At 36.7% G+C, this 26,479-nt stretch overlaps 2 protein-coding genes across 4 annotated transcripts; one reads left to right on the top strand and one right to left on the bottom strand.

Annotated features, from left to right (window-relative positions):
- Nucleotides 1-564: 564 nt before the first annotated feature.
- Nucleotides 565-23,556, bottom strand: LOC131684788 (arrestin domain-containing protein 17-like). Of its 3 annotated transcripts, none has more exons than XM_058967930.1 (8): nt 23,368-23,556; nt 1,761-1,912; nt 1,571-1,677; nt 1,392-1,502; nt 1,201-1,297; nt 1,017-1,142; nt 824-953; nt 565-758 (listed from the first exon to the last, which is right to left on the bottom strand). In XM_058967930.1, exons 1-8 carry the CDS (start codon nt 23,510-23,512, stop codon nt 652-654), a joined length of 975 nt encoding a protein of 324 aa, XP_058823913.1. In that variant the 5' UTR covers nt 23,513-23,556; the 3' UTR covers nt 565-651. The 3 variants fall into 3 exon arrangements, with proteins under 3 accessions (XP_058823913.1, XP_058823914.1, XP_058823911.1); XM_058967931.1 differs by lacking the exon at nt 23,368-23,556 and adding an exon at nt 1,974-2,091; XM_058967928.1 differs by lacking the exons at nt 565-758; nt 824-953; nt 1,017-1,142; ... (2 more) ...; nt 1,571-1,677; nt 1,761-1,912 and adding an exon at nt 7,466-8,689.
- A 590-nt stretch (nt 23,557-24,146) lies between these two features.
- On the top strand, nt 24,147-25,640 carry LOC131681716 (arrestin domain-containing protein 3-like). Its single transcript, XM_058962684.1, has 2 exons — nt 24,147-24,399; nt 24,457-25,640. The coding sequence occupies exons 1-2, from the start codon at nt 24,264-24,266 to the stop codon at nt 25,464-25,466; spliced, it is 1,146 nt and encodes a 381-aa protein (XP_058818667.1). The 5' UTR covers nt 24,147-24,263; the 3' UTR covers nt 25,467-25,640.
- Nucleotides 25,641-26,479: the final 839 nt, after the last annotated feature.

Genomic DNA, 26,479 nt, shown 5'->3' with positions numbered 1-26,479 from the left:
TTAAACATGAGCTGTTCTTAAATAGAAAGATTGTCAAAATTTCTATTTAAAATTTAAATAAGTGGAATGAAATCTTTAGATGCTAACTTGTCGTTAATCCAATGTTCACTTCGCCAAATAAAAAAAAAAATACCAAATAGAATTATGCCAAATGGCGTTATGCCAAATAGTCTTTATGCCAAATAGACATTATGCCAAATTGCCATTATGCCAAATCACCTTTATGCCAACTGACTATTATGCCAAATAACTATTATGCCAAATGGTCATTATGCCATATGACTTTATGCCAAATGGCATTATGCCATATCACATTATGCCAAATGGGGTAGAGCCAGTTTGCACATATCCCAAATATAAAGTAGCGATGTAACGGGGAAACAGATCCGACAATGAACAAGTAGAATTACAGGAATGAAGTCCCGTGAAAAATTTGTTCGCCAGTAGATCGGAAATGTTTGTCAAGAGTTTTCTTTTGTGCTTTGGAATTTCTATGCTTAGAATGAGGTGGAATTTCTTAATTGAATATAAAGAAAACCCAATTCTACCAACTCATTAGACGATTCAAAATTAATATTTATTGTTATTTATACTTCTATGGATGTTGAGTATATTTGTCTTCTTGTAAAACTTTCAATCATTAGTTTACTGTCATGAGGAACCTTCCATCGCATTTTTACTAGCTGCCTTGCGGTACACTGTCCAAGTTGCGAATGCTAATAGTGTAATTTCTGCTACGATAAGCGACTGTTTCACGACTAAAATCAAGTATTTTCCGTCTAGGTAAACTTGGTTGCATTGGTTATGAAAATAAGATACTCACAGTTATATAGCGATCTGGCTTCGCCTGCAAATGTGTCGCATTCGAAGTGTAGTTGGGGGAAAATTATTTCCAAAATAGAGACTTGGATTTTCAGCACCAATACCACCAATCTCAGAAGTTGGAATTTCCTCTGCAATAAAACGTGAGATCAGTGGATAAAGAACATTTCGTTAATGCTATTAGAGCTACGTACTTTGATTCGAGGATCCGGAAATGATGATTCAATAGAGATTATTAGTAGGAAAAATGCCAGCAGGTACACGATGATAGAAATAAGTGAGAACGGCAATAAAATTGAACTCGTGCTGTAGTATAGATCCTGCAATTATTTTCTAATGCAGTATGTTATAAAACAGATTATAAAGGGTCTTACTAACATTATCGACGATAAGAAATACAATTTGAATGGTTGATATAACGGTGGTTAGTATAGGAAATTGAACGATGCAGAATCTGATGACGATGTATCTTCCCCTGAAAAAAGAATTTTTAGATGATGTAACTAACTGCGAGCGTAACATGTGCAATTACTGTATACAAACGATTCAAGTTGAATCGAGGTACTCACATTAACCTATGAAGTAAACGTTGCAACCGCTTTCCTGTGGCTAGTCGTTTATTGCCGGATTCATAAATTTTCCGAAGCTCATTATGACCGCCTCCAATAAGTCTGATGTATCTGTTGGTTATGGTTTATTCTTTTGTAATAGCGTAATTATTAAGATGAAGCTTCATATGTTAGCATACCTGTAGAATGCAAATATACACCATGAGAATATGATGTACGATGCCAAATCTAATTTCTCCGATGCAATGGGAACTATTAGCGACACTATAGAGAATGTGACTACAACCTATTGAAACATTTCAGGTATTAATTAAGTAGAAATATACATCAAACGCGATCAATCCGAAAAACAAAACCGATGACAGTTACCAGATAAATCCCGTTAGCGAAGATTAGTACAGGACGGCAATGCTTCTCGTAGCTGCTGTTGATATCCCTTACAACTAGCGCGTAAAAAGTTCCCACGAGGAACCAGATGATTGTGAAGAGCACCAATAGCACTATCAGCACCGTTGAATAAGCTGAAACCGGGAAAGGTATGAGCAATAACATTAAAATAATACCTTCAACCGAATTTTTTACCGGCAAAATATTCCTCTACGGAAGGAATGTAGCTGAAACAATTTTCCACCATTCTCACGATGCGAGGTGCGTGTGCTGAGTTGAACTACTTTACTGATACCTCTGACTTAGCTTATTATTTGTAAGCCAACGACACTCAACGACACTCATCGGCAATGTTTGGTAAGGCACCAGGCAATATATTATCAACAATCGACAACTCGTGATAAGAATATGATTTCGAAAAGTGGTTCAAAGAGAGTTTGTATATCAACGATATGAGATAAACTGAAGACCTGATTGTTTCAGGAAATGGACGCGTAATCAGTTCACTGTTTCTGTTGGTCACTGTTAAGGGGTTACATATGTTCCGGTTCGAGAGGTTTTAGGTAATTTCAGAATTTTCTCTAACCAAAAGAGAAATATTTTATTAAACTAGGTGTCCATAATAAAGTTGTGCATATAATAAAATATTTATTAAAAGTTTTGATCTAACATTTTTCACAATCAACAGAGATATGAACATCGTCACAAAACACTGCTTTTTTAACCGATTGGGATGAGAATACCATTTCGCGAATCGCTCATCTGAAGATAATGGAATTAGAAAAAAATAGCTCATAGCAGTGATTGAACGAATAGTTAAAACAAAAGACCCTTTCAAGTACTCCATTCTAACAAATATCCATTTTGAGAGCTTTTAAATAATTTTTTGACAATATTATCCATAATAATGCTTGAAATTTTTGCTTTCTGCCACTTGCTATTGTGGAAAATAATGGAATTAGACAAAATAGCTTATAGCAGTGATTGAACGAATAGTTTCAAAAAAAAAAAACAAAGCAAAAGACCCTTTCAAGTACGCCATTCTAACAAATATGCATTATGAGACCTTTTTAATCATTTTTTGGCTACATCTATTTATTTATCTATCTATCTATCTATCTATCTATATATATATATATATATATATATATATATATATATATATATATATATATATATATATATATATATATATATATATATATATATATATATATATATATATATATATATATATATATATATATATATATATATATATATATATATATATATATATATATATATATATATATATATATATATATATATATATATATATATATATATATATATATATATATATATATATATATATATATATATATATATATATATATATATATATATATATATATATATATATATATATATATATACATATATATATATATATATATATATATATATATATAAAAGTCAAAGTTTGTATGTATATGATTTATAGACTCCCAAACGGCTTAACCGATTTCCGTAAAAAATTATACACAGTAGGTATTTGTTATGGGGCGTGTTTGTGTACTATTAGTTGGAGATTATCTACCCGCCAGATGGCGCTTTGGAACAAATTGTGTTTTCCTTCTATTTCGTTGAAAATCGCAGCAACGCGCGATGGGTATTAGCTAGTTATTTATAATAATGCTTGAAATTCTGTTACTTGCTATTGTGATTGTAAACATCCCCTGAAATTTCCGATTGATTGGTTGAACAGTATACAAAAAATGCTGCTCGCCACAAGGTAACTTTTCAAAAAAGTCTATATAGTGCCCCATAAACGTGAAAATCACGTGAAAGTTGGTGCGAATTATTTTTATTTTACTGAAAACACGTAAAATATATCTTATTCGCGATTTAAAACATTAAATTTCCAATTTCGAATGCTTTTTTCCTGGTGATTCATCGCTAGTTTGTGTTGAAGACTAGGGTAAACCATACGGAATCAATCAAAACTTTTTTTTCAATATTTAGATGTCGTAATTTCCAATATTTGGTCATCTCAAAGACCAGTAGCTTGGATCAACCTTATCTCTCAACAACTAGTATTTACAATTGCACTCGAATGTGTAATACAAATACTCGCTGTTAAAGACTTCGAACGGAGTTCCAACACGTATATTCAAAGCATGTTTTTATTCGCTCTAGATTTTTGAGTTAAAGTATGTTTAGTGCCGAGCACAATGTATTCTGTTGTTAAACAATATATATTTTAAATTTCCACAAGCTTTCTCTATTTAACGGTAGCAGGCGTTCTTATGAGTACTTTGATATTTATTTTAACCATCTAATATTTTTAAACCCAAGAAAAAAAATATTGTGAATCGCAAATGAGCAAGTGTTTCACTGGTTTCATTAGATGAAGTATCTATTAAATGCTGGTATGATACTTTTAGTAATCTGCAATGTTTGATTGGCCGAATGACCTGACTTCGTCTCATCAGAATCCGACACTAACTTAGAACCAGATTAGCATAGCGCCACATTGGCGCTAGAACAAAATTGGAAACTATACTTGTGAAAACATCTAAACGTCTTCTAACTTGCGATGTTCCACAAGAGAGGATGTTTTGTTTCCTGATGAGACTTTTAAAATCGAACATTGCTTTAAACGAACAAGCTAATACGCAACATTACTCCCTAGGGAGAAAATTGGTTTGAAGCCGTCTTTAAGCATGAATGACACAAAACCTAACTAGAACTGAATTAGCTGTGGTATTACGTCTCAACTTGGTTTCATCAGAACCCTGCTCCGAGATTATGTTTCTTGTTGGGCATCACGCTTGACAATTTTCCCCATGAACACTATTTCTATCCCGGTTCTAATTTAGAGTCCGATTTTGATGAGACGAAGAGCAATTCAATCAAACTATTTACCAAACATCTAAAATGTGTGCAGTAAACCTGTAATTAATTGAAGAATAAAGCCCTACTTTTTCTCAAATCTATTAACTTAAAACTAATGAAGTTGGGTTTCATTACTACTAGCCCATACCCATAACATATCGGAAGAACGTCGTTTGGCACAATGATCATTTGGAATTTCAGCAAGTGATACGCTTTCGGTTATTTTGCCTACTGGTCATTCGGAATAATATTCATTCGGCATAATGGTCGTTTGGCATAAGGATTGTTTGACATAAATTATAAATTTATTTAAAACCTGAAAATAAGATGTTAAGGGGGGCGTCTGGCGTAGTGGGCAAAAATTGGCTTCTTTTTTATCTGCTTAAGTTTTAGTATTGAACATCTAGAATAGCCTCCCGCAATCTTTGTAGCCACGCTGAACTTCTTTTGTTTTAAACAGCCATGCATTCCTCGCGCATATTTGCTATAACACAAGCAGATTTCAATCTATCGGCAACAATTTTCGAAAAACTGACAGCGATAAAAATACATACAGTGCAAACAATTCACTCTAAACTATTTCTATCCAAATTTTCAAGAAAAAATACATAATGGGTCATTTTCTGCATTTTGATGTGGGACACCCTTTAATAGTGTTTTCTCGAAACCGCGGTTTTCAAATTGGCGAATACGATAACTCAAAAACTAATCAATGAATTGACTTGATTTAATTATGAGAATGCAGAATATGGGTAGCCTGTCGATGAACCACAGAAACCTGAATAAATTTTTTTCCTCCTTATTATTTTGAAGAAAAGCGAACGAATTTTTCAGTAAAATATGAGATTTTTCGGTTTTCATGAAGTCATTTTCCGAAATCCTAACTTTTTTCTATGGTTCACCGACTAACTATAAGTCTAAGCTTTACAAAACTTGGTGAATTTTCCGTATCAGACAATTTTATGGAGAGTTATCGTGTTCGCCGCGGCGCTCCTCGACGTGGAAATGGTTGGACGTCTACAGTTGAAACGCCTGTATGTGTGGCTCTGCGTGACTGAAAATATTTTTTTTTCGTTCACAATGAATGTATAAATAAATATGAACATTACAAAAAAGATCCATTGCAACCTTGCGTTCAAACTCGTACGCCAAAATAACCGGTTTGAGCACTTTACACCAGACGCCCTTCTTAAAAGTGATCAATGAGTTCTATCTAAAAATATCGATATGGAACAAAGATTTACTGTATTTGTATCGATTTTATTGACTGTTTTCGGCAAATTTACGACCAAGAGAAACAAATGCAATGAAATTGAAAGACGGATAGGTATTCTAGAGCGAATCAGTTATAACCTTAGAACGGAAAATTAGAACATGGTCGTTGGTCGTTAAAACATAACTCATCATCATATTTTACCGCCGACGCCGATAACAATCGTCTAAGACGGTTTCAATTCTTATTTGATTTCAATCCGTATTTTAAGTTATGCCAAATTCCAATCCTTATCTGAAATTATACCAAAGGACCAATGTGTAATACGACCTTATGTGCATAATTTTTGAAGAATTTCAAGAACCATTCCCAACCGAAGAGTTCAGAGAGTGTTTACAACATAGTTACCTTTTCTTAAAAAGTTCGAACAAAAGATACGATTTTACGAATCTCTTCAGTTTTGTTTTATTTTACTAAGGTGCTTTACTTATTGAGTGACAAGTCCACCATTTTGCGACATTTTGAAGTAAATATCATGTCAATACAGGGATTCAGTTGCAAAAGTTTCTGCTGGAACAATTTTCATGTTTTTGAAAGCGTATAACTTTCGTTGGCCTGTCGAAGAAAACAGATTTTTGTATTAATTCTGTAAAATTTACGATTAATATCCCTAATAAAAGTCTTATAGTTAAATAGTTTAATGAGGATAGCATCCAAACTATATATGGAATGGTATTACCGAATGGGTTATAGTACGTGTACAGTTTCCTTTTATTAGGGATATTGGCAAAGATCGCAAATAAGTCCCATAAAGATAGAAAATAGTACAAATATGCGATCATGGGTAGTATAAATATTGGAAATGATGGTTTTTATAAAAGCAGCGGATATGTCCGCTCTATCTGCTAGCAAATAATTATGTTCGTATTTTGTTGTCGTGTTGTACACGGAAACGAAAAACTACCTAAAATTGAGTTCCTTTGACTCAATCTCGTGGTATCGTGGGGGAACTTAAAATTAGGTAAACCGTGTTGAAGGTAGTTTCCATTTAACCACGGCAAAAATTACAACTCATTGATAGGTTTTTTGTACTCAAATTTAAGTTGAATTTACCTAATTTTGAGTTCACCCCAAACAACTCAAAAGTACCTTCCTCCACGGAAGACCTCGACTGAGTCTCATCTCTCTTTTTGTTTTTGACAACACTAATAAGTGCGAAAGCGACGCACAACTCAAAAGTAAGTTAAAACAACTTATTCTGCAGGTTTTTTTTATTTAACCGTGTACGGAGGATGACAGCAAAACAGGTCGGATCAGAACGTTTACCAATATTCCGGCACAAAAATGATATGATTGTTGATGGAGAAACGGGAGAAACGAGAATAACTTCTGAAAAGGGCGCAATTTCATGATTACATTAAACAAATTTATAAATTTTGTTAGAAAAACTTTTATACTATTTTTTTAAAACATTTTCATTCAGGTTTTCACTAAACAAAAAATAATAATTAAAAATCTTATGTTAATTTGAAACATAAATTTTGATTCTTGTGAAAAACTTAAGACATTTTTCAGCGATTTTTTTTTGGTAAACAACAGCTGATTGTTTTGCTGTGTAAATGATGGTTCTCGAACAATTTTTTTAATAGACATGAATCGTAAAAATTCGTCTGAACCACGATTTTGAATTTTTTCGGGTGAATCTCTGGGGAATTTGAATATTTCACGGGGTTAAATAGCATTAAAAGATACGCCATATTCTAGTAATCTCTTGGCGTGTACGGCTCAGACCCTTTCTCACTTTCGTCTTCCGCTGCTTCATCCAGTGTCATGTTTGATGATATTGAGTACACCTGTGATGTACCTGCGACATTTTGCTGAAGTTCGTAGTAGGCAGGAGGGGAGTTTTCCATTTGGTCTGACGTTGTCGCCGGTGGAGCTGACGGGGCGTATTCTGCAAAGGCCTCCCGCTGTTTTTGAATCACCAAATCAGGATATACGTTACTGCTTGCCAGTCCAACAGTCCCGAGAACTATTGGCAATCGAATAGTTGGCCTTTTGCGTGACCGAACAGGGTGGACCACGATTTCGATTTCGTATTTTGTAAAGATTATGCGACACAGGCTGTCATTAGTGGGGACACCTCCTCCTATTAGGATGTTTTCTTCGAAGCGTGCATTATGTCTTCGTCCAATTTTCCCGGTATTTCGTTCTTCCAAAACTGTGTTCTCAACGAAATGCTCAGTCCACGGTACTTGGCTCACGAAGGTGACAACTCTCTGGAGTTTGATCATAATCGTCTTAACATCGACACTACTCTGGTTGTTAACGTGGATCACAAGTTCTATCGCCTCTCCGGGTGCATATCCAGATCGTGGAGTTGTGGCTGTTACTACCAATGGGTCGGAGAGACCGAAATAGAACGAGGTCACTATTTCCGCTTTGCTAGGAAGTGAAAGCGTTCCCGAAAGTAGATTCAAATCGGACTCTCCTCTCACGGTGAATGGGGCAAGGTAAACGATGTCATGCTTCCATGGTCTTTCTAGCGTAAGTTGCACTAGATATCGAATGTGACCACATTTGCCCTCCATGGAGGCCGGCGCGTTCGTAGGAATTACACACGAAAACGGATAACTATAGGAACCGGCAACAACCTCCAATGGATTTCCTACGTCCGAACCGACTAAGTAGCTAATGGTGTTGAAGTAATCCTCCCGACCTTTGAAGCTGGTCTTACGCTTTTTATTGTTTGTCGAACCATTCTTCACTTTGGCGTCCCAATATGTAGAGGCGAAACCGTTGATTCGGAGGCAAACACCTGAAATATATGAAAATGAATGAAAGATGCTTATGAAATAGAAGAATCAATAGCGCTTGACATATACATGCTAAGCTATTAACACTTTATAATTTGAGGAAAAGAACGTATTCTTAAGGCCGATAGTTTTATTATGGTTTTACGCTGCACTCAAATAATTTTCGCCGTAATTACTTTTTAAAACTTAGCTGTATTTTTTACACTATAACTTCGTGTTATAAGCATTAGTTGTAGTTGTGAAACGTATACATTTTCAAGAAGCAATCATGTCAGAAGACAGATTTATCGTCTTAGGTTTTATCGTAGATTATTATAATATTATAATAGTAAACATTGAACGTACTTGATTTATAATTTAAAACCACTTGTAAACAATTCATATGAAAGCTACAGTAAGGAGTTTCGTCATTAAAAGTTCAAACTATTTTTTACTACTGGTTGTGCTATCTTTCCACTGCTACTAAATTACTTCGATACGAAAAATTTGAGGGGTATTTTCTAAATGGTAATGCCATATGGAAAATACCCCTCAAATTTTCCTTCTGAATTTTTGCGAACAATCTAAAGATGAACCTGGATTACTTACTACAGACACATCTAGGAGACATATCAGATCGCATGCTGAAAATTTCAATTTTTCACCTGATATAGTGATTTTTAAAAGTTGATGATTGAAGAACATTTGTTTTAATCATTTTTTTGTTAACCTTCCGGAATCCGCGCTAGTGCACTGAGTGCAGGCTGCTCTGAAAATCTAGCGAAATCGGCTTAGCGCACCAGCGGCTGCTCGTTTGGTGGGCCATTTGCGCGACTTCCGAAGGTTTAAGTGATCTACAACGAAATACGCGGCAATTTTGGTTACTTTGATCAGCATCTGCTGAAGCAATTCTTCAATTTCTATGACTAAATGTTGAAAAATAGGCGTTCAGTCTTTATAATTTCTATGACTAAATGTTGAAAAATAGGCGTTCAGTCTTTATAAAAGCGATTTTGTTTCAGTTGGACGAAACTCTGGTGAATATGATGCGTTTATCTCTTGCCACATTGTTTAGCTCGTATCATTTCTCTAAGAAATGGATGAACGAAAACTCGATGTTTCGCAAAGTTTCGTCTAGAGGGCCAAGAAACGATCTGGATTGAAAACGTACAATGTGTAGAATTTCCCAAATTGATATGAACGCCAGTTGCCTATTGCAAGGCCGCCTTAAGACCACTCGGAGCTCCTGGACATTATTGAATTAAGAGGCCCCTACCGTTGAACATGTGTAAACAGGTGTATTGTAGGATGGTTATCCATACCACTCTAAAACTCTTCAAAATTTGAGCCAAGTAGGCCAACAATTAAGTTTGTGAAAAATCATAAAAATGTGAGGAGAAAAAACACGGGCACAGATTCCGCTACCAGGTGATACTACTCACTAAATTTTGATTCCCGAATATTAGCAAAATTTTGCTGAATGTTGCCTTGCTGAAATATTAGCAATACTTGCAGCGAAAAATATTTCGCTGAAATTACAGCAATTCAAAACTGTCAAAATTCGTTGAACTGTCAGTTTGATTTGCTGGAACTCAGCAAAATTTCCATTCTTTCACTGATTGTTTCAGCAAATTATATAGATTTCTACACATCATTTTTTTGTATTTTGTTTCAGCAAAATATTTTGCTGAAACTTTTCAGCAAAACTGGATTTGCTAAGATTTCAGCTTAGAAATTTTCGTTTCACTGATTTTTTAGTAAAGCCCATTATTTTGACGCAAATCAGCAAATCTATAGAAATATATAGAATTTGCTGAAACAATCAGTGAAAGAATGGAAATTTTGCTGAGTTCCAGCAAATCAAACTGACAGTTCAGCGAATTTTGACAGTTTTGAATTGCTGTAATTTCAGCGAAATATTTTTCGCTGTAAGTATTGCTAATATTTCAGCAAGGCAAAATTCAGCAAAATTTTGCTAATATTCGGCAATCAAAATTTAGTGAGTATAGATTTGCTGATTTGCGTCAAAATAATGGGTTTTACTAAAAAATCAGTGAAACAAAAGCTGAAATCTTAGCAAATCCAGTTTTGCTGAAAAGTTTCAGCAAAATATTTTGCTGAAACAAAATACAAAAAATTGGTGTGTATACCCGTAAGATAATCTGAGTTGATCCACAATTTTACTGGTAGGTTGTTCTGTCATGCGCAGGATTTGCGAGACCTCAAAAAAGCAGAAATTTGAATTGTTTGTTTTTGAAGTTGTGTCCGTTAATGGCCTCAAATGTGATGAAAACCTGAATCATTTTACCACAAACACAGAACGCTTGCCAGATACAGATTTGTTGGTCACCGTATTCTGTTTGTCGTTTTAGTCCGTTCCCTTCCGAACTAAGTGTACGTGTAATCCAAAACATACTATTGTTTATGCTCAAAATAAATTGAAAGTTTAATCGAAATGATTAAGCGACGCTTGAATTGGTTAAAAGCCGTCCTGGTCTTGCTGTGCCGCGATCCCTGATGCAATACAAGAATAAGCTTTGAGTTATAAACGACTTCATTTCGAAATTGTACCATTTTTTGCAACAAATAATCAAGTATACCTTTTCTACTAACTCTTAGTATGAATTCTTCCTTGCGGGCAGTGATGTCCCTATCCTCTGTGCAGTAAAGAGAAATTGAAATTACTCCCCACACTCTGGCAAGGAAAACGAGAGCGCTTCTCCTTCGTTTATATACACCACCGTATTTGAAATGTGTAAGCGCACGTTGATGGCAGAGGTAAATTTTCATACACCCAACACTGGAACGATCTAGAGTGTGGAGAAGAGCTCTTGAAATTCTCTGTGGCGCGCTCAGATAAATTCGCCACCGCGCGCGCCCCAGAGTCGCTGTGGTGTATTCACTGGCGTGGTTTCACTGGCGTGTATTCGCTGGCGTGTGATCTTTGGTTTGTTTTCGTCTTACAAGCGGCATTGCGAGTGAGATTGATTTGATTTGCACAGGTTGTTGCGTTGTGTTGTGTGGATGGCGGTGGCTTATTTCAAGCTTATATGATTTTCTGCTGAAGATTTCATAGTTGCTTGGTAAAGCTTGCAAGTTTATAGAGTGTTGTTACACTACCGTGGGAAACCTGAAGTATTCGAGCCTAGGGGCAAACAAGGAAAACGTTTTACGTATCAATGTATCGGCTGGTATAAACAAAGTTTTATAATGATCTGTAGTATCAGATTAATCGTATAACAGATGTAAGACGGGATTTGTACATCCACATTAGGAACGGCCTATTTTTTGTTCGACTGAATAACTCAATGGTAAGTTAACTTATTTTGATTGCGAATTTGGCGACGCCAAAAAGTAAAGTAATCCATTACAAGTAATGTCCTGGTATTACACACGTTTTCGATTATTATCATACGCAGGCATTGTAATTCTCTCTCACTCACGCGAGAAGAGGCTTATCCGATGTCCAACTTTTCCGAGATAAAGTCCACATAAAACAAGATAACGTTCACGAGAATTCACATTGTTACTTGTTTTTTCTGTAGCGCGTTATTAAAAATAATGACGTGCCAATTTAGAAGCGCTTCTATTTGACCGGTACAGTGCTTTCAAGGGGTTACAGCACTGTAGATTTTTTAAAACATTTAATTTTTATTTATTGGTTGAATTTTGTTTACTGGTGCTTAAGGATGCTGAAAATGATATTCCAAAAAATGAATCGCGAAAACAATAAATAAATATTCAAATTTTTTCGCAACGCCTCTTATGTATACCTCGAGTATATTGAAAACGTTAACCGTGTTTTTCTCGAAATAATTTTTTTTTTGATCTGGCCGGAAATGTAACTCGAACAAATGATTTTTGATCAGCCTAAAATTTTTACAGCATGTTCAAGATTACTTTCTCCAGCCATGTATGTGGGATTTAATTTTTTCATTGCATAATTTTTTAATAAGCAAATTTTGTGTCGATTGTTAAACATTTTCAGCGTTTTTCGACTAAAAAATGTGCCATTTCGCGAAAAATCAAGACATAGAAAAAATCTTACGTATGCTGCTTTCTGTCGTTCTAAGAAGTTTTAAAAGCTTTGGTTTTTGGTTCTGGATCAAAAATTACGGGACATAGAGTTCCGGCCGTGGACCCCTTCCAAAAAAAAACTCCCCGACGGGAGAGTGCTGCACAGCCGCCATCTTGTGACGAAATTACTCGAATAAATCATTTTTTTTGCAATAAAGTAATGTTATATATCTCATTAACCCTCTGGAAGTCGCGCTTATGGCCCACTGAACGAGCAGCCGCTGATGCTTTAAGACGGGTTCGCTAGATTTTCAGAGCAGCGTGCACTGCCGGAAAGTTAAACAAGATCTCGATTCATCTCATTATTGCGTCAAGATAAATTCCCGAAATATGCCTATTTTTCGTGCTCTATAGTGGTGTAACCCCTCAATAATTAGTTCTGGAATCTTTTGACGGCATTTTTCTTCTGTGCCATCATTTAAATAAATTAGCTGGTTTTCTCTCGAATTTCCATGCGATGGAATAATAAAAGAGAGAATTAAAATTAAAACCTAACATGTTCGGGTACGAGTATAGCAAAGAAGTTCAAAATGGCAAACCCACCGTCTTTGCAGTACATACTAAATTGTTCCAAAGAACGTTTATCTGTTTACCGTGATTTTATAATTTGTAAAACTTATAATATTAAATTTATGTATCAGAGGATGTTTATGACCTCACCGAATAAAAATCTTCTTGTGTAAACCTTGAACCTGTAGTTGATTTCGTGACGTGAGGATGTGCTTTTGTTTTCATTTCGATCCGAAAAAAGAATACGATCTACGTTTATCCCAAAAATTAACGTAAACTTCGTATTCTATACATATATTAATCAATTCACCTGTAAGTATTCATACATACACTTCGAATCGAGTACACTTCCGTGATTTTTATTCTTAGTCCAATTAGGTGTTTCAAATTTTCTGATAAACAGAAATATAGGATTTGATTCCTGATGAAATAAGTTTTTATGGATATTTAGTAATATTATATCAGACAATACTAATTATCCTCAACATATTCCATTTTCTTCTCAAAATTTATCATTTTCGAATGCTCTAGTAATGCTAACAAAGTAAATACATAATAGATTAAGATAAAAGTTCCGCACTTAAGGTGTGAGTCGCATTTTAGTCATGCTTGGGTCAGTAAAAGCCAAATATTTTACGCTTTTTTGGCTATTCTCGAGCGACGTAGCGATACAAAAAAATATTTCGTTCTAATTATAATATAAATTTTTTGAAAATCTACACTTGTACTGCATTACAACGATAGCATTAGTTAGACTAATAATATAGTGCAATAAAAGCAGAATGTTGAAAGTTGTTCTACGTGTCTTATGAACTGCCCTAGAATTTTAATTGCAAATATGGGAAATCGTTCAACGTATCTTTGGTATGTGTGCAAAGAACTAGAATATTTGAGTGAAAATTCTGCTAAAAAATCGATGAAAAGTTCTATGGGCGATGTCAATATATTAAACGAAAGCATTTCATCCCAAAAATGATAAAAACATGTTAAGATTGTTTATTAACCAATTTATGTATGTGAAACTTCTTGTACCATTACCACTACCATGTATCATTAATATAGCCATTGCTAATTACGGCTCCTATGGGACATGCAACTATAGATACATTAGCTCAACTATATATAACTTTCATACCCGGTCATACAAACAACGGGTTGTTAAGAACCGGCCACCATACCAGAATTTGCTTTTTTCCATATATATACATTTTGACAACATACCATTCAAGCACCATTTTAATTCTTTCCCATTTTAATTCTGTCGATTGATGATTTTTTTTTACACGATGGCTTCTGAAGAAAGCTTCGTTGACACTAAAGTAGCCTGACGCTTTATCCTATTGAGCTATCGCCGTAATATTATAGAACGTAGTTTTTTATATCATGTTAATCTACAGGTTTTTGGAATCTTTGAAAATCCCTCGGAAATCCCCTGTTCGAAGATCGTGCAAGATGTTTTCATAAGGTGAACTTTTTTCTATATTTTCGTTGATATAAAAGTTCGCAAGCGATCTTTTCTTCTTCCGATATTTGCTTGAACCGAATAATGTTCCCAAACATCGGCACTCTTGAAGTTCACTGACGATTTTTTTCCGTAGCGATATTTTATATCAGTGAACTTTTTATTAGAAAATCGGCGATGAAAAGATTCTGTTGTGAACATTGATATTTTGATATTTTCCCAACACTACCTTTTTGATAAAACACCTCATTCAAGAAAGTTATAATGAGGAATAATTTATCACACAAAAATCGCTTGTTTAAACTTGAGGAAACACCTTACTTGTTACTTGAAAATACGAAAATTTCATAGAGATTCCGACAGTTACTACCAGATACCCAATACTTTTTTTTTTTTTTTCATACGTTTATTTGACACGGCATTTGCAATAGCTTTTTACGCCAGTTTCTTTTTTTACATAGCACGTTACTAAAATCCTTAAGACTAATTTTAACTATACTAGTACTTTGTCTAAAACTAACACTGAAATCACTTTATTGTTTGCTTTTTTCCTTACATTGTTGTATTTCATACTGATCTAGTATTTTCGGGTGTATTTATTTACTTTTTTTCTGTTATTGTCTAAATTTAAAAACTAAATATTCTAGGTTCCTTTAATTGGTGAATGATTAGCCTTGGATGAGAGTATGAGGAGATGAATTTAATTAAATTTTGACAGACGCTGTTTTTAGAAAATGATAGATAAGTTCCATGTATAGAGGATCGCGATACGCCAGGATGTCTCTAACAGGAACATGGATTGGTCTTCCTCGGACTTGTAAAGAATCTACTAATTGTGATCTGGCTTCACGATATTCAGTGCAGGACCAAACAACATGCTCAATGTCATGGTAACCTTCTCCACAAGCACAATGATTACCCTCAGCGAGCCCAATACGACGGAGATGCGCATCTAAAGTATAATGATTGGACATGAGCCTAGACATCACACGGATGAAGTCCCGACTTACATCCAATCCTTTGAACCATGCCTTCGTTGATACTTTAGGGGTAATTGAGTGTAGCCATCGTCCCATATCTCCATTGTCCCAAGATGTTTGCCAACTAGCAAGTGTCCTCTGTCGAGAAGCGCTATAAAATTCATTGTAAGCGATGGGTCTTTCATATATTTCACCATCTAGTGCACCAATCTTGGCTAAATTATCAGCTTTCTCATTGCCCGCAATAGAGCAATGGGCGGGGAGCCACACTAGGGTAAATTTATAACATTTTCTTGTCAGGTTACTCAGAGATTCTCGTATCTTCCCCAAAAAGAATGGATCGTGATTATCAATCCTCTTTGAGCGTAGAGCTGCAATTGTGCTGAGACTATCAGTGAGGATAAAGTAATGGTTCGGGGGTAAAGTATTAATTATTTGCAAACTATAGTGAACTGCTGCTAGTTCCGCTATATAAACAGAGGCGGGTTCTGCAAGTTTGAGAGAAATTGAAAAATTATTGTTGAAAATACCGAAACCAGTGGCCTCACTGATTCGTGACCCATCAGTGTAAAACATTTTAAGGCAGTCTATGTGTTGATATTTACTTGTGAATATTTTAGGGATCTCCCGCGAGCGTAGATGATCCGGAATTCCACGAATCTCTGCTTGCATGGACGTGTCGAAGAATAAAGTGGATTCAGGAATATCTAGTATATTGACGTATGTGGGAACATACCTAGCAGGCGTTATTTCTTGTGACATGTGATTGAAATACACTGTCATGAATCTGGTTTGGGGTTGAAGCTCGACAAGTTTTTCAAAATTTTCAATTACCAGTGGGTTCATAACCTCACATCGAATAAGTAAACGAGAAGAAAGATCCCAGAATCGGTCTTTTAAAGGAAGAACTCCCGCTAGTACTTCAAGACTCATCGTATGGGTCGACTGCATGCAACCTAAGGCAATTCGTAAACAGCGATACTGTATCCGTTCCAGTTTAATAATGTGAGTGTTCGCAGCTGAACGGAAACAGAAGCACCCATATTCCATTACTGAAAGTATTGTTGTTTGATACAATCTTATCATGTCACTTGGATGAGAACCCCACCATGATCCAGTTATTGTTCGCAGAAAATTTATCCTTTGTTGGCATTTCGTTATTAGATATCTAATGTGGCCTCCCCATGTGCCTTTAGAATCGAACCAAATTCCAAGGTATTTAAAAGTCAGGACTTGGGCTATCGTTCTACCAACCAACTGAAGCTGAAGCTGAGCTGGATCACGCTTCCTTGAAAAAACAACCAACTCTGTTTTCTCCGTAGAGAAATCGATGCCTAACTTCAAAGCCCAACTTGATAAATTATCCAAACTATCTTGCAGTGGTTGTTGTAAATTTAAGGCTTTTGGTCCTGTAACAGAAACCACGCCATCATCTGCAAGTTGTCTTAGAGTGCATGGGCTGACAATACAATTATCAATATCATTCACGTAAAAATTGTAGAGAAGGGGGCTTAAACAAGAACCTTGTGGGAGGCCCATGTAACTTATTCTGAATGTTGCCAAATCGCCATATGAAAAATGCATGTGCTTTTCTGACAATAAGTTGTATAAATAATTATTTAATATTGGTGAAAGACCACATTGATGTAGTTTCTCTGAGAGAACATCAATGGAAACAGAGTCGAATGCTCCTTTTATGTCTAAGAACACAGACGCCATTTGTTCTTTTTTTGCATAAGCTAGTTGGATTTCTGACGAAAGTAGCGCCAGACAATCATTCGTTCCCTTTCCCCTCCGAAAACCAAACTGGGTATCTGATAGCAAGCCGTTCGCCTCAACCCAATTGTCGAGACGTCGTAGGATAATTTTTTCCAACAATTTCCTGATGCAGGATAACATTGCAATCGGTCGATACGAGTTATGATCGGAGGCTGGTTTTCCCGGTTTTGGAATAGCGATAACTCTCACTTGTCTCCAGTCGTGCGGGACAATGTTCTGCTCAAGAAGCTTATTGAATAAATTCAACAAGCGTCTTTTTGCTAGGTCAGGCAGATTCTTCACCAAGTTGAATTTAATTCTGTCTAGTCCCGGAGCATTATTGTTGCATGAGAGGAGTGCAATTGAGAATTCCATCATTGTCAAAGGCGAATCTATGAAATCGTTACTTGTGGGAGCATCGCGAGTGATTTTCTGCGCAGGAGCAGAATCGGGACAAATTTTCTTGGCAAAATTAAATATCCAACGATTCGAAAAATCTTCGCTTTCATTAGTCACGTTTCGATTCCTCATTCTTCTGGCTGTGTTCCAAAGAGTACTCATTGATGTTTCTCTTGACAAGCCATTAACGAAGTGTCTCCAATAACTAGATTTTTTGGCACGACGTATACTGTCAAATTTGTTTTGCAAAATGAAATAATTTTCAAAGTTCTCACGTATACCCCCTTTCTGTTTCATAATTTCTTTGTAGGCAACTTGTTTAGCTTCATATGCATCAGAGCACTCTTTGTCCCACCAAGGATTAGGGGGCCGTCTATTTATTGTCATTCCAGGATTGCATTTCGTTTGGGCTTGTTCTGCTGCTTCAATAATTAAACCCGCTAGGAATTCATATTCTTCGGTAGGGGGTAGCTCTTCTGTCGAAGCAAGAGAAGTGGAAATTAATGTTTCGTATGTTTTCCAATCAATATTTCGTGTTAAGTCATAAGGAACATTGATTGAATTCGTAAGGCCTAATTCACTGTTAATTGAAACAACGATTGGCAAATGATCGCTACCGTGAGGATCAGGTACAACCTTCCACGTGCAGTCTAACCGAAGTGATGTCGAGCACAGAGATAGATCTAATGCACTTGGACGTGCAGGAGGTCTGGGGATGCGTGTTGTTTCGCCAGTATTTAAAACTGTCATATTAAATTCGTCACAAACATTGTAAATCAAAGAGGATCGATTATCATTGTAGAGGGAACCCCACAATACTCCGTGCGAGTTGAAGTCTCCCAGTATCAGACGCGGAGCAGCCATGGATTCCACTACCTCAAAAATTTGACGTTGTCCAATTTGAACTTTGGGAGGTATATATATAGAAGCGATAGACATGTCTTTGCCTTTAATGTTCGTTTGGACAGCTACAGCCTCAATGCCCGCAAACAAGGGGATGTTAATTCTATAGAAAGAATAGCACTTTTTAATTCCTAGAAGCACTCCTCCATACGGGGTGTCTCGGTCTAGGCGAATAATGTTGAAATCATTTAAGTTGAAATTAATGTTTGAGGTAAGCCATGTTTCACATAGAGCAAAAGCATCGCATTTTAAATTATGCAGTAAAATTTTTAAGGAATCAATTTTAGGTATGATACTTCTGCAATTCCACTGTAAAACAGTGATGGAATCTTTCATTGGAGGAGGTGAATTACCCATTGAAAGATACAATCGCTGCAAGGATGGGCCATTGAGCAATCAGCTGCTCTAAAAATGTTCTAATTGTTGGGAGGAAAGCTGAAAGTATACTCTTTAGTGGTTCAGAAATATTGAATGCTTTAAAAATCCAATCAACAATTTCAGAAAATTTCAATAATCCTACCCCCGGCTGAGGCTCAGAGGAAGTCGAAATTTTATTATTTCCAGTAATGGTGTTCTGTTTGGATTGTACGTTCCCAAAACCGGGCGGAATTGATTTCGGTTTTGAATCGGAATTTTTCGGTTTTGGGCGCAGTTTATCTATTGGTGGAGAAATTTTAAGGCCCTTGCTTGGCAGCTTGGGAAAAGAAGACTGTTTTCTTTTTCTGGAATTTCCGGGTAAAACAAATGATGTACCTTCGCACGCTCCGTCAGAGTCAGACTGTTCCGAAAATAGAGATGTGTAAGTGTTTTCTAAGAAGATGGGTTTAGGGGTAGCATTTTTCAACATTTCTGCATAGGAGCGCTTAGACCTCTCCTTCAAGGATCGTTTAATTTTATCCTCACGCAATTTATAAATGGGGCATGCAGGGATCTCATGTGAGTTTTCTCCGCACATTAAACATTTTTCTGAATTTTCATTACATGTATCCTCTTGATGAGAACCCCCACATTTGCCACACCGTGCCTTATTGGAACAGTAAGTGGCTGTGTGGCCAAGCTGTTTGCAATTAAGGCAATTCATTACACGAGGGATAAAAAGGCGAACAGGGAGACGAATCTTATCGATAATGACATAGTTGGGCAGCGCAGACCCAGCGAAAGTCACTCGAAATGAGTCAGACAGTCGATAAACTTTTTTATCTCCTTCGTGTGATACTGAATGCAATTGCTTGCATTCAAGTATTTTTACGTCTTTAAGTATGGTGTCTTTGAAACGACCAACCCCATGCTTAACTAAGTCATCAACAGTCAAACTCGATTCTGTGATGACCCCATCAATTTCAATTTCCTTTGAAGGAATATACGCTCTATACTCACGCGTAAAAAGCTCGCAAGAAGCAATTGCATTGGCTTGTTTGAAACTACCAACGACAATGCGTATTTTATCTTTATTGACTTTGACGATCTCTTTTACATCCGAGAATCGCGAAGTCAAATCTTTAGAAATTTGAATAATATTTAGCGCCTTTACTTTACGCCTAATAAATACAATCCATGGTCCCGTTGACGACTCTGGGTAAATTTTAATTCTAGTCGGATTTACATTTTCAGCATAAGGCTTAGGGGGAGGGTCTGTTACTCGTTCTCCCATCTCTTCATCCATTTTACCTAGCAAGAAAAACTATCACAAAAAGGAATGAAAAATATACCTGTTATACCTGTAGAACACACCTCATGTGTTACGTTGTAAACTCGGTGCCCGTTGTTTGACAATGTGACACCTGCTGTTCTTCTTCGTCGCGTTGCTTCTTCAGTAGAGAAATAGTCCTACCTGCAACACTTCAAAACTCTCTCCGATTAAGCTGCTCGTCGGTATCACCACCACAAGCGCGCTCTCTCCGTTTCCACCACCTCGGTAGACAAATGTGGCTACCTGTGGCTTGCTGCGAAAATCCCACTGTCGATGCGGCACTTTTCAGTGCCACTTGTTTTCCTTATTCGTCGTACCACTTCTGCGGTAGACAAATAGAGCAAATGGGTCTACCTGTGACGCTTCCCTCTCGTCGATTAGAATTGCCCGACGACACCAATACACTATATTTTTTCTGTGTGTACAGGCACGATCACTGTCGATCTCTGCCACCGCGGTAGGCAAATTCGTCTACCCGCGGTTTGCTGTCAAAACACCACTTGTCGAGGATGCCGTTGACCACGCCTCCGACGTATCAACTGTCGACTCACACTTAACAAACTGGTCTCTCTCTCTCCCACAATAACGCATACAGCGTCTCGCACTCCGTCACTCTCTCGAGAACAAATCCTTCCACCTGGAGGCACAACCGTCTCGGTCGGTTGCAAAAACTGTTATGACCCACCCAATACTTTGTTTTGCTGTTGATATTACGTGTAATGAATCCGTGCATTAAAATTACGGTCTAAAATACTAACTGACGCAAAAATCTAGAATACGTATAATAAACATTGTTGCTGCTGACCCATTTATAACATCCTTTTATGGAACACAAGATTCATTGTTCATTTAAAATAAGCGTGAACACTAGTGGCCTTTTTTCTTGACCCCGAAACTGAGCCAATTTATTTCGCTCATTGACGCACAGAATCCCGGTCCTAGCTCCCATGCTCTTGAAACATTCGCTTTCGCCTGCTGTTTAAACGATTTCCACGCAAAAAAATTGACAAATAAACAAATGAATAACGGGTGTACGCTCAATTGTGATGTTGTATGTAAATTAATTATCGTCACAAGCGTATACCTAAAATTACTGAATATGTCAAGCCTGTCGACGAAATCTAAGATTTCGTTTTAAACTTGTAGGATTAAGTTATAATAAAACTATTAATACTTATAACACGAGTTTGCATATCAGGTGCCTCTAGTCATTATAAAACTCTCTATACGATGATATGTAAAAAGTTTTCCCAATTTGCTCCGAGGACCGAGTACTTTTAGTTTTGCAGGTAGTGTAACAATACTTTATAAACTCGTTCGCTTTACCAAGCAACTTGTATGAAATCTTCAATAGAAAATCATATAAGCTTGAAATAAGCCGCCACCATCCACACAACACAACGCAACAACCTGTGCAAACTAAATCAATCTCACTCGCAATGCCGCTTGTAAGACGAAAACAAACCAAAGATCACACGCCAGTGAAACCACGCCAGTGAATACACCACAGCGACTCTGGGGCGCGCGCGGTGGTGATTTTACCTGAGCGCGCCACAGAGAATTTAAAGAGCAAGAGAGCACGGTTATCTCGCACCCAACTACCTCAACACCAGCGCACACTTGAAATCGGTCTATACAGCTCCGAAAGAAAGAGCGTTCTGCTTTTTTCTGTGGTGTATGATCATTGTATCCTCTGCGTAGGCATCACACTTACGCGCCAGTGCATCACTAGGGTGAAATGCCATCACTGCTTGCGGGTCCCCAAAATTCCAGGGCCCCTGGTCCAGATCCATGCGTAAAGATGGTACTGGTCTGTTACCAAAATACCGGCGCTGCGACATTGATGATGAATACGTCAAAGCGGATTTTAAGCAGTTATCGGGACAAAACATTTCACGGGTAAGGACAAGTTTGCTTTGGACGACACGTTTCACACGGAAAACGGCATGCTCAAAAATTGTTGTTTTGACCCGTTTGGACATCAAGCTACTACTCCAAAATCGTGCAGGGGTTCTGGTGCTGTTATTTCTGTGGATTTTTTTTGCGAAAGACCTGAACTCCTCAAACTGTTCTGAGCTCTGTCCGATTGAAACCGATTTGGCCATGGCGAAGCAGCAAGCAAGCGTAACTTATGCTAAAGTACTTTATCAATTTCTCTGAAATATGAAATATTTATGCTTTATTTAAATTTTCAGATTGTTTATTCTCATGTTTTTGTGTTATTTTATACTAACGTCCGCTTATGGAATTTACCAGATAGAGTAGTCTGCTCTTAATAATGACACCTAGTAATTTGTTTCTCGTAGGTACACTGCGTTGTTTGTGCACAAAAAGTCGCACAACTACTTCACATAAAAAGACAGTGGCGACACTCGAATCAATTAACTGTAGAACAATTTTTTTTACGGAAACAACTCAACACTATGCATTTATTACGTTTACGCAAGACAAGTTCAACTGTAAATCAAAAATAGATTTTCGATTTGTTGCCGTTTTATTTGAAAAATATAATTGCCTAGAAATAAATATATCCGGTTTCGGAGACTATGATATCGTCGTTTTAGACTATGCGACTTACCTTACATTGTACAACTATAACCTCCTGACTGTGCTGAATCGTTAAAACCAATATCTAAACAAAAATTTCAGTGTTCCTAATCTCTGCTATAGATAACCTTACTTAATTGGTGATAACAATTAATCGGTGGTTTTTTGTCAACCTTTTCCCAAAATGATACCGTCTACGGTTGTTTGAAAGTTTTACCCATTTTTTACATGTTGGGCTTCGAAAAATCATTAATCAAGCTACTAAGATCAATACGAAATATTCTAATTCAATGAAAATCTTATTCGCTCGTAAGTGTGATAGCTTGTGTGTTCTCACAAACGGGGTCATCTATGATACAATACTTCCAAACTCACCTCTGAATTTCTTATTCTTTCCCAGAGTAAGCTCAACGTTTCCATTTACTGTATCTCCGGGTCGGTAAACCGCCAACGGATTACTGTCGTACCGAATCTCGCACTTGATATGTTTAGACGTTTTGGCTTTATCCTTTTTTGCCATCTCGCCGTCTGGCTTCGACGAGCCACTAGTATGATGTTTCAACACAAGATTTAAAACGAGACTAACCTGCTGGATGTTTGCAGTATGGATACGAATTTGTTCGTGCTTATCTAGTGATAATAGAATGTTATCAGTGGACATTGTGTTTTTGGGAAGATAAACATTTATATTTGAGGGTACACAACCGTAATCGATCGATTACATGATTTGTTTAGAGCCAGACGGGTATTCTCGATGCTCATTGAAAAGAAATGAAGCTTGATTCATACAAATGTGACCACCTGATTCCATGCCGGTACTAACTGTAATTTCTACTAAAATTCGAAAATGTCTACCATAATTTTTAAAAACGTAACTGTCGACGTGAGCCTCTATTTGTTTACCTTTTTTTTCGCAATGTTTACATTAAAATTTTCCATAATTTTCGAAAGACGATGGTTTTTGACTACCATATAATAAAAGAGTTAATGAGCGAAGGTAAAAGCGAAACGAGTCATTAACGGACGGTAAGGTCTCACATTTGCAGTCACGTTGTTTTGAAAAATGATGTTAGATTTATTAAACAACAGTGCAAACGATATCAGTGTATGTTCAAAACCCCCGATCATCAGATAAATATATATTTTGTCTAATCCGGTAGTCGTCAGTAGTGATAAGAGCTGCTTCGTCATGCATCGATAAAATCGACAGGTTCCGCGCAATAATAGTATTTTTGCAACTTTGTTTCATTCAACATGTCCTAAGATCAGCGATGCCAAAAGAAAAGGCTTCCAAGAGTGTCCACTGCGACATACGCTTTGACAATAACCCAAATGGAATTTTCAAAGCAGGAGATAAAGTATCTGGGTCAGTGACTCTGACCCTGACTCAGTTAAAGAAAGTTAGAGGTACGTGATTTTTAGTGATCTGTTTTATTCTATTGAATATCTAATGTTCTTCTGTAGGGGTATGTTTCCTGGTTACTGGCTTTGCAGATACTTTTTGGATTGACAAAGTACCTCACGGCCCGAAGAACAAAAAGACGAAAGCCCATTTTAAAGGACACGAAGATTTCATATTGCAGAAATCCTACTTTGTAGGATCAGATACAGGAAATCCAATTGACCTATCAACGGGAGCTCAGTACCATTACTTCCATTTCGACATACCGGCTAAGGCACCAACGTCGATGGAAGGTAAACATGGCCACGTGAGATATGCCGTTAAGGTAACCCTGGAACGCCCTTGGAAGTACGATCAAAATTTCCAGTTGCCTTTCACTGTGTTAGCTAAGGTCGAATTAGATGACACCAATTTGGCTCTTAAAAATCCTTTCAAAGTTCAAGATCAATTGAGATTCTACTGTTGGTGTTGCCGATCGAATCCGTTGATGGTAACAGCTACGGTATCTAGAACCGGTTTTATTCCAGGCGATACGATCCCGTTAGTTATAGCTGTAAACAACCTCAGCAAAGAGGAAGTCTCGGAAATTGTGGTCAAATTTCAAAAAGTCGTAAAGTTCCTTAGCCAGGTTCAACTAATAGAACAAACTCAGATATTAGTTGAGAATCAGTTAGTGAAATATGAAACAGTAGAGGTACAGAAGACCCTACCGGTTGCTAAGCTGACCAGCGAAACCTTTGAGCAAAAGTTCTTAGTTGGACCGATTACGCCTACGGAAGATCGCATTAGCAAAGTAATCAAAATTGGCTACGAACTGAATATACTGGTGAAGCCGAAACTATCGACACAAAGAATAGAAATGGTTATTCCGATTTTCATAGGATCTGCGGGAATGAAAACCGAGGAAGCGATATCGTTTGTCAGGTCGACCGGCATTGATAAACTTACTGCGGATTTGAATAGAGATCAACCGACAGCACCTCCGCCTCCGTATATTGAGAATCGTGAAAGTTTGTACCCGATAAGCTCGTTGCAACGGGCTTACGAGGGAGATGAAATTGATGGTAAATAAGGATAAGGTACTAAAGACACTTTCGAATTAAACATGCTGATTAGAGATTAGGACAGCCGTTTACTTATTAGACTTGAAAGGTTTTCTTTTTTTCAACGAAACCAGAAACCAAAAATTCAGAAGACCAAGTTAAAAATACTTAACAGTGAAGATCTACAACAATTTTGAACTCGTTTGAACTTGTGATTTTTGTTTTTTTTTCAATTTCAAATTCAACTTCTAATTGAATTTATATTTGGCGTGGTTCCTCAGCCGCATTATTTTTATACTACTAAACATGTTTGTTGTATTTGAAACAAATATCTACTGTGACAAATACATAAATATGAATTGCATTTACTACTGAACTATAGAATTAACGGGTTGTTTCAATAACATAAATTCCGAAATAGTCATAAGCCAAAGAGAATAGTGAAAGAGACGCAGAGTGAAAATCAGTCAAAACGGCAACACTCCCTTTACGATGATTTCAACACTAGAATTTGGCAACCGTTTCCAAAGGCAGCACTTTAAATGACTCCTATTATATTTTGAAAACAAACCTTTTGTCGATCGTTGAATTTGTATATCAAACGATGTGCATTTCGAAACAAAGAGATGAAATAATTCTAAAACTTGTTTTTACTCATACATAGACTCTAGAATGCACCTTACAATCACGATTGCACTAAATTCTGACGAAAATTCAAATTTTTTTTTTGAAAGATTTACAATACTTATCTCCTCCAACTCAGGCATGAGTAATGTTTATTTACATTGCACGATTGGTCTGCTCAATAAGGTATTTTTGGCTTCACACTATTCGTCTCTTTTCCTATTCTCTTTGTCATAAGCTTACTAGCCAAGTTGCTCAGTGTCAAGCAAAATACGCTGTTACATAGCGGTACTTTCCGACTCCCTGCTCGACCGTAATGACATTTGGTGCGCTCTTTGTTTACTTGGCAGATCAGCCGTTTTTTAGCAAACCTGTGACCTTTTTTAAGCAAAGCTGTTCAGTGAAGCAAACCTCATAT

This window comes from Topomyia yanbarensis, chromosome 2 (assembly GCF_030247195.1).
Source record: "Topomyia yanbarensis strain Yona2022 chromosome 2, ASM3024719v1, whole genome shotgun sequence".
Taxonomy (NCBI): domain Eukaryota; kingdom Metazoa; phylum Arthropoda; class Insecta; order Diptera; family Culicidae; genus Topomyia; species Topomyia yanbarensis.
This window is presented reverse-complemented; position numbering and strand designations above follow the sequence as displayed.